General features: G+C 37.3%; 1 protein-coding gene across 1 annotated transcript in view; it reads left to right on the plus strand.

Annotated features, from left to right (window-relative positions):
- Nucleotides 1–18,598, plus strand: part of LOC145982026 (glycerol kinase 5-like) — a 55,352-nt gene that overhangs the window by 21,759 nt on the left and 14,995 nt on the right. The window contains exons 2-7 of the mRNA XM_083115591.1: nucleotides 3,372–3,465; nucleotides 5,786–5,955; nucleotides 6,884–6,973; nucleotides 8,632–8,946; nucleotides 12,990–13,116; nucleotides 17,143–17,247. Coding sequence (XP_082971717.1) covers nucleotides 3,372–3,465; nucleotides 5,786–5,955; nucleotides 6,884–6,973; nucleotides 8,632–8,946; nucleotides 12,990–13,116; nucleotides 17,143–17,247 — 901 coding nt within the window. The remainder of the gene's footprint in view (nucleotides 1–3,371; nucleotides 3,466–5,785; nucleotides 5,956–6,883; nucleotides 6,974–8,631; nucleotides 8,947–12,989; nucleotides 13,117–17,142; nucleotides 17,248–18,598) is intronic.

Below are 18,598 nucleotides of genomic sequence, written 5' to 3' on the forward strand. Positions count from 1 at the left end.
GTATTATTAAATCGTATTAGGTCAGGACATACAACTACTAAAAGTCATTTACAAAAGATAGGGATTGTACAAAACTCAAACTGTACATGTGGCAACAAGGAAGATATACACCATATCATATTTGAGTGTAATAGATACACACAAGAAAGAGAGACATTCTATAAAACTCTTATAAACTGTGAAATTCCTTTTCCTCAGTGTTTGGAATCTTTGATTTGTGAAAATAACCTCACAGTTGGATATATATTGTTATCTTTTTTTAGAAAATGTGGCTTAACTATTTAGTAGAAAAAAAATGTCCATAGTATCTTTTAATAATAATGTACTAAAATATGTAAGTTTATGTACAGTACATATATAGATATGGGGAAAACTGCTTAGCGGTAATCCCAAGTAAAATGTAAATAAATAAAAATGATTAACAAAGGTGAGAGGGGGAGGGGATGTTCAAAACAGGATAATTTTCTCAACCAGGAATCTTGATTTTTTATTTTTGTAGCGGTTCCACTTCGCCCAGCTTACTCTTCGCCAAAACGAAGAGAAAACAAATTAGCGAAAGGAAGCTCAGCCGACTACACCTTTGCCTAGATCTGGCGCTGTGAATGTTTGTTTATACTGTAAAATTAATGTAAAATGTTTACTAAACAAAGGGCAAAGGTTTGGATACGTTTAAGTCTGTCATGAGTTCGCCTGGTGCTTCTTTGGGAGGCGTATGTTATGTTGCTAACGTCTCGCTATATGTTCGTCATGAGGCGTTATGCATAAGTGTCTCAAACGAGTGATATTTCAATTCAGCAAATTCATTTCTTTTTTTAATCCACTATCTTTGATGTCTCAGCAAGTGAAAGTGTTTTCTAAGCAGGCACGTGGTCAGCTTCCATTTTATATGTTACGTAACCTGTTTGAGAAGATATAAACAAGAAGGTTTAATAAGGTCACAGAAAATACTTTCCCACACAGGTCGTTACCCTTCCTTTTCTTTAACCTGCCTCTATTTTGCTGATTTGTAATTAACCTGAGCTTCTAAGAGGTTTGAGTTCATTTCGTGACAACTGAGGAGGCCGGTCCACATACCCCTTAAGACCCACCAAATTTTCTCAAATACCCCTACAATTTTTCACAAAGTCCCAATTTCAGGGGAGGAGTGACAATTTCGCACCAGTTGTAGTACATTTATTTCAGTATCTGGGAATGGGCACTGAAAAAACCGAACAGCATACGAGAGTATGAATTTCTTACCATGTTGCAAATGGAAGCTGATTATTAAGCGAGGTAAGATGTGTAAATAATATTATGAATGAGTATTTACAGAATCCCATATATTCCTTATGGAGAATCAACTTCAACTTCAATTTACAACTAATTAAGTGGGAGTTTCGACTTTTCCAACGTATCCTTTTTCCATTCGTGTACATTTCTACGCCACTAAATGTTTGATATTCCTGAGAAATCAAATAAAAATAATGTTCCCATAAGCGTAATGTATTTCTCAGACGCACGACTCCTCTCCGCAGCAGTGTTGCCAAACCTGACGTGCAGAAGAGAGCTAGATTTCACCTTAAATGGAGTTAAAACTGACTTTGAAGGAGCTAGATTTTCGAAGGCTTGATGAAGTGCCTCCTATGGTAATGTTGGGTGTCAAAGGGGGAGAGTGGCACTGTTATTGCCGTTAACTTTGAAGAGATGACAGACAATTTATGCTTAGTTTTCACCGTCTGGAACTGGCGGTATCACCCACCTCAAGAATCCACCGATGGTCGTATGAAATCGAAAATAAAGGATTCCTGGATAACAATATTGTCATCTTCACGTCAGCCACGACGCTATAAAAATAGAAGCTGCGAGGGGGTGGAGCAACGCAGCCAATATAACAATATCACGTGCAAAATGTATATTTATAGCAAACGTTGGTTTGTGGGGGTGATGACATCATAGTGGGGCGGGCGCCACAGTTCACAGCCAAAGGAGTGCACGAAAGAACCAGACCTGGCTCCAAAAGAGCGAAGTTGGCAACAGTGATTGCTTCCGCTGCAGAGAGGAGAGTCTTGCGGATTCCCTCATGCCCTTAAGGTCAGTTTGTGTCCAACCCCCCCCCCCAAATAAGAACTTAACAATCCTCACCTCCACCATGGCTGATAACCTTACTGCCTAATCCCTATGCACCTTCATTTCACGGTACAATGAACAGATTCCGGGGATAACTTGACCTTTTAATTATTTTTTTATAATAGAGCTCTTACCTCTTGAATAGAGGGCTAGTGGTAGAACCTTCTTGTATGGATGATGATCTTTCATGATGAACTTACCTCTATGTTCATTGAACATTCATTGTTTACTTACACTACACTAGAATTTGGCAATAAAACGGTAAATGTCTGTTATATCGGAGACACATTTCTATCGGATATTTTCAGTTTTAAATGGTTCGTACTTACCAATTGTGTACTGCGGAACATAGTTGAAGGTGCCATTATGCTTTTTACACGAAAATAACTTCGATTTTTCACATTACGAGTAATTCTTTTGGGTCCTTTCTTCCGTTGCGGAACATACAATATGGCGCGCACAGCTGTGGATCATCGCGCGTCGTGCTTGTGTTTTGTCGATTTGGAGTGGGGTATGCAGTGTTTCAACCTTCTTACCCGAAAAATACATACTTTCGTGTTCATTATGTCATCACAAACCATGACAGATAGCCCCAAAAACCATTCACGATAGCCCAACGGACCATTTCCGGCAAGGTTAGGTTGGGTTAGATTAGGTAAGCATAGTTAAAGAAAAGGCATGTTTGGAAACACTTGCGAGATCGCGTGACTTTCGATGCTCGCGCCATCTGCAGGTACATAATGGAAACAACGGCATAATGTTGTCGCTTTGAACAAAATGCAAGTTTATTATATCAAAAGTGCTAATCTCTTGTTGTGCAGCATTCTACGGTGAGAAAATACCTCCACGAACTTTCAAAATGTTACAAGAACTCATTTCCGTAAGTAGTTTCTTCTGTAAAAATGAAGAAATGTGTCTCCGATATAACAGACATTAATAAAACTTTTGAAATATAGTGTGTGGTTTAGAATGGGGTAACAGCCAGTGCTTTAAGTGGAAAATGATAGTTGGGCGATGTTTGCTCAAGCCTTAGGGTTAGCTTGGGGATGCTCCTGCTTGGTGACAATGAGATAGCTGGAGGATATCATCCTCCTCTTCCCTCCCCCCCCTTCACTTCAAACACTGGGAACAGCAATATTTGCAAATTGAACTTATTTTGTGTATATCCTTCATAATTCTAGAATTCTCTGTGAAGTCTATTATACCATACATCATATTTTCTTTCAAAATTATTGAAATTGTTACAAAACTGACTTCTCTTTCAGGTTGAACTTCTTTACCCAGATGTTGGCCATGTGGAAATAGATCCTGAAAAATTGTGGACATCTGTGGTTGAAGTTGTTAAAGAGGCTATCAAAGGTAAGTACTTGTTGCATTTTGTTGTTCGGTTATTGAATCCAGATTTGTGGTTTTGGTTATGAGGTCCAGGATTTGTGGGGTTAGGTTATTTGTTCCAGGATTTGTGGAATTTGGCTATCAGATCCAGGATCTGTGGGGTTTGGCTATCAGATCCAGGATCTGTGGAGTTTGGCTATCAGATCCAGGATCTGTGGAGTTTGGCTATCAGATCCAGGATCTGTGGGGTTTGGCTATCTGATCCAGGATCTGTGGGGTTTGGCTATCTGATCCAGGATCTGTGGGGTTTGGCTATCTGATCCAGGATCTGTGGAGTTTGGCTATCAGATCCAGGATCTGTGGGGTTTGGCTATCTGATCCAGGATCTGTGGAGTTTGGCTATCAGATCCAGGATCTGTGGAGTTTGGCTATCAGATCCAGGATCTGTGGAGTTTGGCTATCAGATCCAGGATCTGTGGGGTTTGGCTATCTGATCCAGGATCTGTGGGGTTTGGCTATCTGATCCAGGATCTGTGGGGTTTGGCTATCTGATCGAGGATTTGTGGGGTTTTGTTATCAGATCCTGGATTTGTGGATTTTGGCTAACAGATCCAGGATGTGTGGGATTTGGCTAACAGATCCAGGATTTGTTGGGTTTGGCTATCCGATACAGGATTTGTTGGGTTTGGCTATCCGATACAGGATTTGTTGGGTTTGGCTATCTGATCCAGAATTTGTGGGGTTTTGCTATCCAATACAGGATTTGTTGGGCTTGGCTATCCGATCCAGAATTTGTGGGGTTTTGCTATGAAATACAGGATTTGTGGGGTTTTGCTATCCAATACAGGATTTGTGGGGTTTGGCTATCAGATCCAGGATTGATTCAGATAATTTTGGACTTAGGTAATTCAGATTCAAACACCCGCCTCCTACAAGGCATAAAGATCCTGAGAAGTAACTTACCCAGACTTTCTGATAGTCAAAAATATATTTGCTATCTTACATTATTATTGCTATAACTTATTTATTTGTAGTAACATACCCATATAAAACTATTATATGACTTTTTGAAAATATTTGGGTATGATGGAAGCTCTTGAAATGTCTGCTAAGGGATAATGTTTCTGGAAGTCAAATCACTATTACAATAGAATATACTATAATATTAATCCTTAATTTACCATGCATTGTCCTAGTCCTTATTTTGAAGAATGTTTTTCGTGTGCCACTGCTCATACTTTCTTTTCATGATATGACGTGTTTGTTTCAAGTTCACTATATACACAGTCATCCCCCATGGCGGAGTGTTTATGAGTGTCCATTCATCAATTTCATCATATCATCACTCATCCCCCTTGTCGCAATTAGCCAAAAGTGGCACAAAATGCGAAGTAAAAGAAACCAAATCAGTAAAATTAATTAACTTTATACGCAGATATTTGACTGAACTGAATCTAAACTACTGAAATGTGCTTCAACTAGGAATTAAACCCAGAATTCCATTAAGTATTGTTAAATTTTGTGTAATTTACTTATTGCAAAATTGTCTGACCACCGTGCAGAAGATCCAGGTTTAATTCCCGAGATGTGTGGTTTCAGGTGAGAATTTTCTCAGCAATGTCCCTGCACGAAGCAGCTCTTAGCTGCTAATAAATGGATACGTGAGGACAACCCTGGGGAGTAAAAGCATCCAGAGCATAGTGATGTCCACATCACCTCTGCTATAACTAAGGTTGTGAATGTGTGAAGCAGAGGCATTTCCTCCACAACCAGGCACATATCTAGAAATACATATTGGGGGTCTGATCAAGTGTCTTAATAATAATAATAATAAATTAGTATAACTATGTTTAATTAAATTAAGATATTAATTAAATATACAAATTAATTAATATTGTATTGTTATTATTACATGAATGGGTAAAAATATGGTAAAGAATAGATATATAACAGCACATATCCATTATCTAGCTTATGCATAGTTAATTTCACAAAAAAACTATAAAAACAACTGCCCTGGCTAGGAAATTAATGTCAAATAGATAAAGAATTGAATATTTATTGGATAACAAGAAAGGACTTAGATCAAACTGACTGAAAACAAAGTTTCTGATTAATGTTTTATGAATATTATCATAAGTAGTGTGCATAAATCTTTGGTAATGTCCTTATGATCTCAATTCCTTGCATTCCAACAAGTCTTTCGAGGGGTCCAGACCGCCTGGATGCCCCCTAAATACGTCTCTTGTCCACAACCCCCCTCTATGCCCTCATGACATGCTGCAATTGTGCGCTATCTTCCCTTTTACTTTTGTTATTGTAAAATGTCTATATTTGGTTACAGAGGCAGACCTAAGGCCAGAACAAATAACATGTCTTGGGATGTCGACACTTCGATCTTCATTTGTCACGTGGGACAGAAAAACAGGAAAACCATATCATAATTTCATCACATGGAAAGATACTCGAGCGGACAAATTGGTGCGGCAGTGGAACGACTCTTTAACAATGAAGGTGAGTGAAATGTTAGGTTTAGTTGTGTAGTTCTCTTTGGCCATACAATCATTACAATTCCAGTGTGTATTGCAAAAGTGAATCAAATGAAAATGAGCAAAGATAATGTTTAGATGGTCAGAAATAAGACCATCGTCACACTGTAATGAGCCTAATAAATCCATACTTATGATGGTCCTTTGACAACTGGGCTAGAATTTCTGTGGCTGCCTCCTGTATGGCTGCATCTGAAGCATATCTTCAACAACCTCACAAAAGGAAAAAGTCACAAGACAAAACGTCTGGACTGTAAGGAGGGTGCTACAGAGTTTCCAAATTGAATTTTGCTCAATATTTCAGTCACATTGACTGTGTAGCCTAGCCTTGTCGTACAACAAGATTATACCCTTACAATGCCCATGGAACCTCCATTGTGAAACAAACCTTTGTTTAAAGCACAAAAACATGGGACCTGCTGTACATCAATGCACAGAATGCAACTGTACAGATTATTGCATCATTGACAGGGATTGCCAAGTCACTCGACTAGACCATTTTAACTATGGAAACACTGGGTCCTTTTCATGACTCATGCTCATAGTATTCTAATTTTAACAAGCTATGCTAGGTGTAACCTAATTTAACATAATTATATTTTGTTTGAATCACGAAATATTTAAATCAATTTGGAAATCTAGTGCCATCTAGTAATAGGCTGTAGTATCTTGCCATGTTCTCATGTTATTCATTCTTATGTAATATTTGTGTAATGTTTAAAGGTATACTTATTCTATTCCACTTTGTAAACAAACACAACTTGGTAATGAATTTCATAAATGTATGTTCCAGTGTAGTTGAAATTGTGTTAACATGTCCTACATTACCGTAATCTGTTTGTATTTTTCTTGCATTCAGATTTGGGTTCGAATAATGATGATTTGTTTTCCAGGGCATGCGTGCAGGATCTGGCTGCCTTTACTTGTTATCAAGGAGCAAACGATTTCTGGCGGGAAGTGTTCTTCGGTTAATGAACACACAGGTAAGTGTGTTTCAACTTTTCATTTGAATTGAATTTATAACACTAGATGCCGACAAAATTTGCAATATTTAAATTTAAAATTTAATGACAGCTATAATTATAGAATAAAAATAAGTCCTCGCGCCTCACGAGGTACTTAATATCATTTTGGTCCCCAGAACGACAGATATAAAGAAATAAAATATTATAAATCAAGTACCATGCAATTATTTTTCATGTTACATGTTACATTAGCTGTTCTAGTACAGGACGGGACTGGTCACTCAAATGACTGCTGCCCCATCTAGTTTTTTTTTTTTTTTTAATTCAAATTGACGTAGAAAAACTTTCAGTTTTCTTGGTCATTTTTCTCTCTTTACTATTGTCATTATTATTTGATTATTATAGGCTACATACTAATTCAAATTGTACTTTCTTTTACCATAAAATAATGTCACTATTAGCATTATATGTAATTTTCATTGTGTTTATATTATTGTCACTTTTTAAAATTAATTCTGTAATTTCTTTAATGTACTATCCTTCTTTATGTACTTTTTTTGTTATTCTCTTTGTGCTTTCTTATAGAAAAGGGTTGGTTGTGAGAGTAGCCCAAGATGCCGAATCATGCCTGCTTTAATAGAAACGATTATTATTATATGTAAGATCTTCCAATATATTCAACTGAACACAGCTTCAAAATTAGCAGACTGAATAAAAATTATTTAGAGAAAAGAACTTGATTCATGGTAAAACTATCATGAGATGATGTGCCTGGTATTGAAAATGTAAAGATTAGGGCTGAGCCGATACCAATGTCGATGTCTTGGTATCGGAAGTTATCACTTGGATTTATTTACCAATCCTGGCCCATACTTTTCAGGTGTTTTGATCATTTGTAGGTCTGTCAATTATCCTAGAAGTTATGCAAAATTCGAAGTTTCCGTTGATATTGTACCAATATTATGTGAAAAACTGTATTTTGGGATTGCTAACAGGTATTTTTATATTCTGATGTATTTTTTGGTTATTTAAAACAAAATTCTGATAAATATATGCTTATATTTGGAGTGGAGTAGTCATCCACTAATATTAATCAGTATTTGAAACAACTTTTATTTGTTACAACTTTCAAGCATTGGTATCGACAGGAATTGGTAAGAGTATCAGCATCAGTATGAAGTAGAGGTGTGTGGGATCCTGAAAATTCGGGATCCTGTCCCAGTCCCAACTTGGGAAATGACTTCGTGACTTTTCGAGATCCTGAACAGTTGGGAAATTCAAAATGGTCATTTTAAAAAGTGGTTAATTCTCAATGTTTTCTGCATTTTAAGTGCCTGGAACTTCTTGTAAATTGTTGGTTTTTGCATTTCTGGAATACAAACTATGACTTAAGGTGAAAATGACATGTAGAATTAGAGACTTCCAGAGCATTGGCAAATTTCGAACATTTCCTGTCCTGACAATTTCCCAACTTAGTTGGGAAGTTGCGAATTTTTCCCATGCTGAATGTCGGGATTTAAAAGATTTCGTGTCCCTATCCAGTACCGACCAAAAAATTTCGGTCCGCACACCCCTAGTTCGAAGTGATACTGTCTCAGCCCTAATAAAGATTCTTCATGTTAAGGTGTAACTTGTGAAGAAGCAGGACTCTATGATGAACCAAACGTTGATTCCAGGTGAGCATGAGGCTTCTGTGGGCTTTCCAAAATGTTCCACCCTTGAAAGAAGCCGTAGCAGAAGGCAGAGCAATGTTTGGAACGGTTGACACGTGGTTGCTGTATCGCATGACCGGAGGGAGGCTGCACGTGACTGACGTATCGAGCGCCAGTGCCACTGGCCTGTACGACCCGTTTGTGATGGATTGGGGCGATTGGGCATTCAAACTCTTCAAGATTCCCAGCAGCATCATGCCTGAAGTATGGGACACTGCCGGAGACTTTGGGACAACTTCTGCTGATATCTGGGGAGCTAGTATACCCATCAGAAGTTCGGTAAATTTTGTCAGTTTCTTTAACTAAATGTTATCTTCCATGGCTACATTGTATGGTGTGATTTTTTATCTTTTTTTCTTTTTTTTAAACTATTCTGCTGGTTTAAAAATTGAGAAGTTGGAGGCACATAGTGGTTTCGATCCAACTTTAAACTGTAGGTCCAGTCCCGATTAGCCTATCTGTGCATAAAGTGGAATTAAAACAACAATTCAATTAATCAATGAATCAAAGATTTAAAACCTCTTGTAGGATTGTTTTATTATTTATGTTTAATTTCACAGAGAAATATCCTACTCCCCCCCCTATATATAAAGTGTAATAGAATCTTACCATTTCCAACTTCTCTGGCTAATATCTATTTTTAAGTCTCTCAGCTTGACCTTTGGACAAAACCAGGGCAGCTGTTTTCGAATTATCTTCTAGAATCTTTCTAGAGCATTCACTTGAATTTTCATGAGGTTTGCTATCACTAGGGCCCGGGACTTTATAACATATTTTTCATTTGGCTTTGGATCTAATATTGGGGTGAGATCTTTACATATCTGATGAAAATCAGCCGAAATAGACAAACTTGACAAAGCATATTTTGACACATTTCATCAATTTCACGTTTTTACAACATATTTCTTCAATTTTGTTGTAATAAGACATATTTTCTGTATAATTTCGTAATTCTCTCGCACATAATCGGTTATTTCATAATTTTTTCTTCATAGCTTTAGCACAAGGGATAGTTCATATTGTCGATGGCAGGATATGGAAATTACGGAGGAAAAAAGTGCCGTCTTTTCTTAGTACAGAACAATATAATACCCCACTTTTTTATCCCGCCGACAATTGATAGCCATGCAAACATTATTGAGGCAAAATGTTCTCTCTCATTGTTGCACGGGAAGTAAAGAAGTTTCGTTCTCATTTCTTTGCCTTTTTCGCTTTTTACAAAAATCAGTCAAAAGTAAAAATAACATTCGGTACACCTACTCTAGTCTATCGGGTATGGGAGAAATTCGAGAGTACTGTTGTGCATATTTTTGGCTTTACTGGGAATATTTCTGCATTTTTCTGACATATTTGTAATTTTTCATGACATATTTTCCAATTTATATGACATAATTACATACATATTTTACAGTTTTATAGGACAAAGTCCCGGGCCCTAGCTATCACAGTTGTCCAGATATTGTCAATAGTTGAGTAGGGTTACAGAGTCATGAAACTACAAGGTGTGTTCAGATTGAGTGCACAACGAGCAAAGTACCTACTTGATGGATCAAATGAACACAGTTGCGCCATCTAGCGGCATCTTTGTGAAGTACATTGCAACAAGGCCCGGAGCTCAGTGCAAGCCATTCGCGCGCGCGAGCAACACGTGTCAGAGTCTGCAGCGGTCAGTGGGACATTTTGTGGCTGCGTGAAAAATGAAAGATTTGCAGGAGCAATGTGTGTGCGTTAAATTTTGTTTCAAGCTCGTTAAAAGTGCCACAGAGACGTTCACAATGCTTCGGGAAGCCTTCGGTGATGAAGCAATGAGCCGATCAGTGTTGTGACTGTTACACTCGGTTCAAAACTGGGAGAACGTTGACGGACGAAGATCCTCGAAGTGGATGACTGTCCACATCAACTTTTTTTTCAATTGGCAAGGAATAGTTCATTACGAATACATCCCACAAGGACAAACAGGCAACAAGGAATTCTATGTGGGGATTATGAAGAGGTTAAGATGCGCAGTGATGCGGAAAAGGCCTGAGCTTTGGCTGAACCAAAACTGGACGCTACACCATGACAACGCGCGGGTTCCCACCGGTCTACTGTGACTGAATTTTTGGCCAAAAACTGGACGACGGTAATTCATCAGCCTCCATTTGGCTCCAGCAGACTTTTTCCTCTTTCCAAAATTGAAATTGACATTAAAAGGTCATCGGTTTGACACAATTGATGACATCAAACAAAAATGTACGAGGGACCTAAAGAGCATTCCGGAAGAAACGTTTCAGGAGGCATTTCAAAGCTGGAAGAAACATTGGGAGCAGTGTGTGGCCAGCCAAGGACAGTACTTTGAAGGGGACAAACATGAATAAAATGTACATGTTCAGGTAAAGTTGCTATTCCAACAATCCGGTCTTTTTTTTTAACACACCTTGTATTATGAATATCTGGACAACAGTAAAACAAACCACACAAAGATTCAAGTGAATGCTCTAGAAGAAATTCTAAGCATATGTAATTTTTGAAATTTAGGAATATCATATGGTATTTCGAAAGAAGAAAAAAAATCAAAATCAGCTAACCAGCCCTCAACCAAAGGCCGGCCGAGCCTACAAAACTGTATTAACACCCTTTCACTATGGAGGAAGATGTGAAATTGCATAGATAGAGCCACTATATATGAAAACAGCTTGACAGCCAACTGAATGCTATTTTGTCGTATCTCCAATTTTAGTCGTAGATGAGTTAATGACGTTATCATGTTCATTACAGGTTACATCACATACGTTCACATTCTGAAGCAACATATATGGCTGTGAAGTGGTGTGAATTATCAACAACAATAAAATGTTTGTGCAAATATTGTAGTGTATTCAAAATCCATATACGTCAAAACTTGAACCAGTTGTCGTGCAAAGCCAGCGCGGATGAACATATGACAACATAGTACTCAGCCAAGAATATGCTTGGCAATTGTCATTTGATCATGCTGCCACAATTGTCCAGAGGAAAACTTTTTTCCCAGCCCATTATGATTTCCTTAACCTTTAAACAGCGGAGCCGGTTTTCGAAAGTAACCCCTCTCTCACCGTGGCCTTTGCGCGCGATTTTTAAATTTTTTGCACTTATTTCAGAAAGACGTTATATCTCTAAGACTATGTGAGCAATCTACTTTGGATAACTTTTGTTTGAAAGCAAAAACATCGGAGCACGCAACCGTGAACAATTCAGAAAGCCCAAGTGAGAGAAACTGGGTTGGGAGGGGCCAGTCCCCAAATTTCAATTTTAAAAAATCTGGCATTCGCCCCCTCTTCTCCCATTATTTTTGAAAAAGGGCGCAAACTTTTGCATTGTTTTCAAAGAGTAGACGTTTTGCAACAGAGTGAAACTTGTTTCAAGTCCCTAGTTCTCATACAGGCTGAAATATGATGCAATATGTACAATCCTGCATTTTGGCTAAAAATAGCTAATTTGCATATTAGAGAAAGGAGGGAGGGGGTGGGTTTTCTTCCACATGATGTTTCAAAGCCTTATCTCAACATCTGTCAGCGTTTACAACCTCACATACAAGTATGAAGGTCCTAAAAGCATATGAATGTTGTAATCGGCACCATGGGTCATATATGACCCATTGGCTGTTTTCGCCTATACTTTCTATGGGTCATATATGACCCATTGGCTATTTCAAGGTTAAGGCTACAAGGGACAGTTTCTACGTCCAGGCAGTTGCAATCTTGCAAGAACCTGAAACTGCTCCTCCCCCAACGACCTTTAGCTGCAGCAAACTGGGGAAAGAGAGTCTGTGCACTGGGTGGTTGTAGGGGGAGGAGAAAACTTATTATCATGCTTATGGGAGTATTATTATACTTGTTCTCTTGAGAATACCAAACTTCAGATTGTGTAGAAAAATATATGAATGGAAATGGAACAGGCTCCAGATTTCATTTGCGGTTGAAAAAGTCAAAATGTCAATTTGACGTTGCCTCTCCATAAGAAATATATGGTATCTGGAAATACTTATTCATCTTTTTTCTCACAGATCATATCTGGCTGAAGAAAACAGTTCCACTTCCGGGGAGAAATTCTTGCTCTTTGCCTCTGTCGTTTCTTAAAGTAGCAGTTCACATTTCGACGTTATAGAAATATATGTCCACCTGGTGTGACACTGTTCCTCATAGCCTTAAAAGAGAAGAGTTGATTCTAGTCAAAAGACAAAGACAGAATACCAGCATTTTTTAAACCATATTAGTTAACCAATTAAAACCGTATTATATGCAAGTTTGTATTATGTACTTTGAGAAAACAAACTTGCATTTTCAAAAGTTTTTGCATTGTAGGTAGCTGATCAATCCGCATCTCTTTTTGGTTCTTGCTGCTTCAATGTTGGTGACGTTAAAGTGACGATGGGTACAGGAACCTTTCTGGATGTGAACACAGGATCTTCTCCACACGCATCTGTGGCAGGTAAAGTGGTTCGAATGAATATTGAAGATAGTTCTTATTTAACATTATGATTGATTGATTGATTGATTTTATTTACCATTTGGAAAACAAATGCGTTGTGAATGCTGCAAAATGAACTACAGTGAAATCTAGATTTTGTATTTTTCAGGGGAGCAAGGTAAAAAATTCATAATGAGGGAAGATGTAAAATCTGGAAATTTTGCGCTGTCTCTCTCTCTCTGTGTGCAGAAGTAGTAAATGTTCGTAAATAAAGAGCTTTTATGGGCTTTGGATACCAACAGACAGTTTACATGCCCAGGATTTTCATAAAAGGGGCATATGATCATTGACGGGGGGGGGGGGGATGTACAGCATCATTTTTTTAGTAATGTATAGGGCTTGGAAGTTGAGGAAAAATCCTTTTTTTTTTCTAGTGTCTGAAGACGAGGCCCAACGTAATATATGTTCATTTTGGGTCATTGTAGGCCAGAAAAAAGGTGGATTTTATTTGTCCTTTTTTGCCTTTTTTGGCGTTTTTTGGCTTATTGGTGATTTTTTAGCCTTTTTTTAGGTCTTAACGGCTTTTCAAATTGTCATCAGTTCATCACCTCTTAAACATCCTTTCTGTAGTAAAGACATAAAAAAAGAAAGAAAGAAATATATTTGGTTAAGCCAAATATGATTTTTCAAATTATGTTAATCTAAAAAAAATATATCTCTGAAAGAAGATGCATTTCATTCATATAGTTTTCTCGCACTGTGTGTTCCATACCACCAGAATTTTGTATTTTTTTTATCCATTAAATGTGTAGCCTAATTAAAACTGAAGCTCTTAATTAATTTGGATCACATTTATACGTCCCTTTTACCGTTTTTTAGGTCCTTTTTTTGATATTTTTTGGTAATTTTAGAGGTCTTTTTTTGGCAATTTATAGGTCTTCAAATTCCGAGCCCTAGTAATGTATCATTTATTTTGACACCTTTTGTTGCATTTGAATTTATTCTGTAGGAATTCTGGGCTAAAGGGGTTATAGGATAATTCCCAGTACCACCGCTCCTTGGCCACTGCCAACAGAACACTCAAAATTTCTTTGTTTCAGCAAATTATAAATTTTTATCATCCCATACTTTCTTTTTACACAGAATCAAAATAATTACTACATAGGGACAAGAACATAACAATAGTAATTGAAATTTTTCCATAGATTGTGCAGTTACAGTACCGCCTACTTCAAATCATCATTCTCGGCAAATGCAGTTTCAACCTGGAATAAATTACCCATAACAAAAACTAAGCAATCAACACTGCATGCTCTTAAATCCAAAGCAAAGGACTATCTACTATGTAAACAGTTTGAATCTAGAAGCACGCACGAATAAAAATACATCCCACAACGTATTAATGTCAATGTAAGAATTTGATATTTCTTCATGTCAAATATTTCTATTCTTGCACCATCAAACATTAACAAATATGCATTTACATGTACATGTGTGTGTAAGTATATATATACTTAAAATTTTATTTAGAATTTAGTTTTATGTGTATACATATACTCATTAATTGTATCTTTACAGTTCTTATTTGATTTCAAATTGTCCATATGTTTTTCTTTCATCTTTCTTACTTATTTACTATTATTATTTTTTTGTTTTCTTTTCTTTTTTCTTATTGGATATATATACTGTTTGTAACTATAGACTATATTCTGACAAGGGTTAGGTGGGAGAACAGCGTACGCTGAACCTCGCCCGCTCAATAAAGATATACAGTGTGTCCGTAAAGTCATGGTGCACTTTTGACCGGTCACAGGAAAGCAACAAAACAAAATAGAATTGTGAAATCTTCACCAAATAAAAGGAAAACTCTCCAAGTTTCCGTACTATGATGCGCAAGCGTGTGCGCACACAAGTGATGACGCAACACCACGAACTGCGCAGCAGCGGATCAGCCCTCGCCCACGCCAGTCGAGATGTGGACGGTACAGAGGCAAGTCCAGTGTGTTCTGTGGCTTGCGAAGTTCGAATCCGTGAGCAAAGTGCAACGTAAATATCGTCGCATGTACAACGAAGCGCTTCTGTACAGTCCACATCTTGACTGGCGTGGGCGAGGGCAGATCCGCTGCTGCGCAGTTCGTAGTGTTGCGTCATGACCTGTGTGCGCACACGCTTGCGCATCATAGTACGGAAACTTGGAGAGTTTTTCTTTTATTTGGTGAAGATTTCACATTTCTATCTTGTTTTGTTGCTTTCCTGTGACCGCTCAAAAGTGCACCATGACTTTACGGACACACTGTATTATTATTATTTACAATACAAATATGAGCATTAACTCACAATAGGTTTGTTACAAAAAAGTTGTAAAGGTAGAAGTTTGTGTACTGTATTGTCTGCTACTATAGTTAGTTATGTATTCTGGCACAGTTTTGAATTGCTTTAATATATTTGAAATTAACAGGAAGGAGCTTGAACAAGTGTGGACTATCGCAAACTCTGGTCTGACTGTTTTTATTCTTCATAAAATTAAAATTAATTCCTTAAGACAAAAATAATTACTGAACAAATGGGATTTACCTGTTACATTCATTGATTTAGAGAATTGTGTGGATTTATTGTGTATTATTATACCTTTACAATAAATATTGTTTATTCAGCAATTTGTTCCTTTTACTCATATTTTTCATTGTATTTTGATGACCTTGTGTATGATACAACGATATACTGTTAAAATTAATATGCATGCATGCATGTGAGGGGGGGTTACTAAAAGAAATGATACATGTCTGTGTTAGGTTTAGAGTTTTGTATCAGTGTAAGGTTAGAAAACAGCATTATCTGGTCTATTTGCAATTGAAATTTTAATTTGATTGAATTTGTTTCAATTGGATTGAATCTGATTCTATCGGATGCCTAATATAGGTAGGAATGTATTGGTTTCAATCTGAATCGCAAGACAATTTCCAATTGGTGAATTGTATCTATTTGTAACTTTGTACATATTGTAGAATACGTATGTTATAAATTCATTTATTGACTCAAAGCATAGGTAGTTTAATTCTTGACACCACATTTCCTGTGATTTAGAAGTTCATTGCAAAAACAGAACACTTGAACAGAATTTCTTCTGAATTCTAATGCATACTACTGAAGTCAGATTTATCTTAATAAATACCTAAGAAGAAGCTTTTCTTAAGAACCAACTCAACCTTAAAGCAGCTACTAGTTGGAATAAATGGTGATATATTAGTTCTTGTTTTCTTGCAATATGTAATTTCCATGGTGTGTACGTAATGCAATTGGAAAAATGAGAAATCTTTTGATCAACTAAGTTGATCTCGACAGTGTTTTGTTTGTTTCCAAGTGGTGTTGTGGGTCAGATTCTTTGTTTAACCTAATTTGTTGCTGTTTTCGCCTGTATAAAGGAAGAACAACATGCCAATTTATGACTGAAGCAGCATGTTTTTTGATTTTCTATAAGTGTGTTAAACACACTGAAGCTACAGAGTTAAAAACGTGTTCATATATTTGAAAAAATTTTGTGTGTGAAAGCTTTTGTAAGTTACAAATCCCACATGCTTTACCAGAGATTTATTTTAGTTGTTTTGTATGATTTCTTCATTGCATTTACAGTTGTATAGATAAGAATTTTTCATAAGCAATATATTGAAAACAATAAAATACTTTCCAATAGAAACTAATTCATTACAATTGGACAATTGGTTCCGATTGGACAATCGGTTCTGATTGACCAATGGGTTTCGATTGACCAATCGGTTCCGATAGAGTGTCTAAAAACTCATATTGGCTATGAGAACCAATTGGAATAATTTCCAGCTGGGATTGTAGGCAAAATAATGGATTACTGTAATCCATAAGATGAAGATAAAGGAATCAACCAATGGACTGTTTTTTCATCACTGTGTTCTGTTGATCATTCCCAATCTTGCAGATTGACACCAGTACAAACTAAGTGTATTCATAGATGTTTACTACATTATACTATTATTGAAATGCTTCTTTTTAACTTTTAAAACTTCTAATTCATAGGTCTCTACCCAGTGGTGGGCTGGCGGATAGGAAATGAACTTGTGTACGTAGCGGAAGGAGCATCGAATGATACAGCCACTGTTATCAACTGGGCACAGTCCATAGGTATGTATTATTTCTTTTACACTTATAAGAATCGTAGCCAGCTCAGTGGGCATTAATTTAAGTGCTTGGCTCACCACTGAAGTTCTGAGGTTTAGGTCCAGCCATAGGCATTGGTGTTTTTTGTGAGTGTCCCTTCATCAGTTTCATCTCTTCATCACTTATCTTCATCATATACCAGAAAGGAATATAAATTAACAAAAATACAAAAACAAACCCAAGAAACCAATGTTAAAGTGTCAGATTTGTTAGTTCCATCTAAGTGTTTAAAAATGGCAATTGTTTGAAATCCTGATTTTGCCTGGGGTTTCATTGCATTTGTTTTTCAACCAAATTATTACTAATTTTCACTATTTGAAGTACAGTAGACTCGCGATTAACAGAGTCCCAATTAACCGAGGCTCCGGGTTAACCGAGGGAGTGGTTGGAAAACATCGCGCTTCATAACGCACACCCTATTTGTTTACTAGTTAAGTTGGAGTCAAGTCACCGTCCGCACTGCACGTGTTCGTTACATTGTCAGTGTATCCGATTGTTACAGTGGTGTTTAAATCTGTGTATAGGCCTATTCTAAGCCAGTAATGTAGTGTGAGTGGCAAACGGAAAAGGTGTGTCCAAAAAACTATGAAAGACTTTTTGAAAATGTAATCTTCTCATTTATGTTGTTCTAGTAATAAATAATTACTATACAGTTTTGAGTGTTGTTTTGTCATTTACGACCTATTAGCACATTATCTCCGTATTATCTGAGTTTGTTCATATCCGAGGTTGTCTCGGTCCCAATTAGCTTGGATAATCGCAAGTCTACTGTAGTCACTTTTGGAGCTACGTACAGTGAATGGTTGACCCTCAATCTTACCACCAAAGACTCTTAAGTTTGGCATAGGTGTTCATTTCTGAGTGTCTGTTCGTCAGCTTCGTCTAATCATTAATTTTCATAAAGTCCACCCAGTCAAAAAATGGGCTTGAGGAAACCCAGCTTCCACTTCCACTTCAAGGAGGAAAAGTGGTGTTGCTACACGCCTGATTTTTGTCCATTCGTACACGACAGCTCTTCCTGTCAACATGCCCTCTTCGCTTGCATTTCAGGGAGAGGCAGGAAATCAGAGACCCATTTGCTTGCTACGTGGCGGCAACCATTAGGCTTCGTCGTATAACCAATTTTTGGACTTATCGGCGAGAGTTGACTTCTATAAAAAAGAATTCACTCCCCTCTTAAATAATAGACTGAGTCCCAAAGACAATGGAAAATAAGTGCTCGTGAATTTTGGGCGTGGGTTTTGTTGCAACAGTCGGCGAAAGAGAGTTACAGCGTCTGGTCTTTGTGGTTGATGTCAGTGCACGCGTTGCTGGA

This window comes from Lepisma saccharinum, chromosome 30 (assembly GCF_977018435.1).
Source record: "Lepisma saccharinum chromosome 30, izLepSacc3.1, whole genome shotgun sequence".
NCBI classification, from domain to species: domain Eukaryota; kingdom Metazoa; phylum Arthropoda; class Insecta; order Zygentoma; family Lepismatidae; genus Lepisma; species Lepisma saccharinum.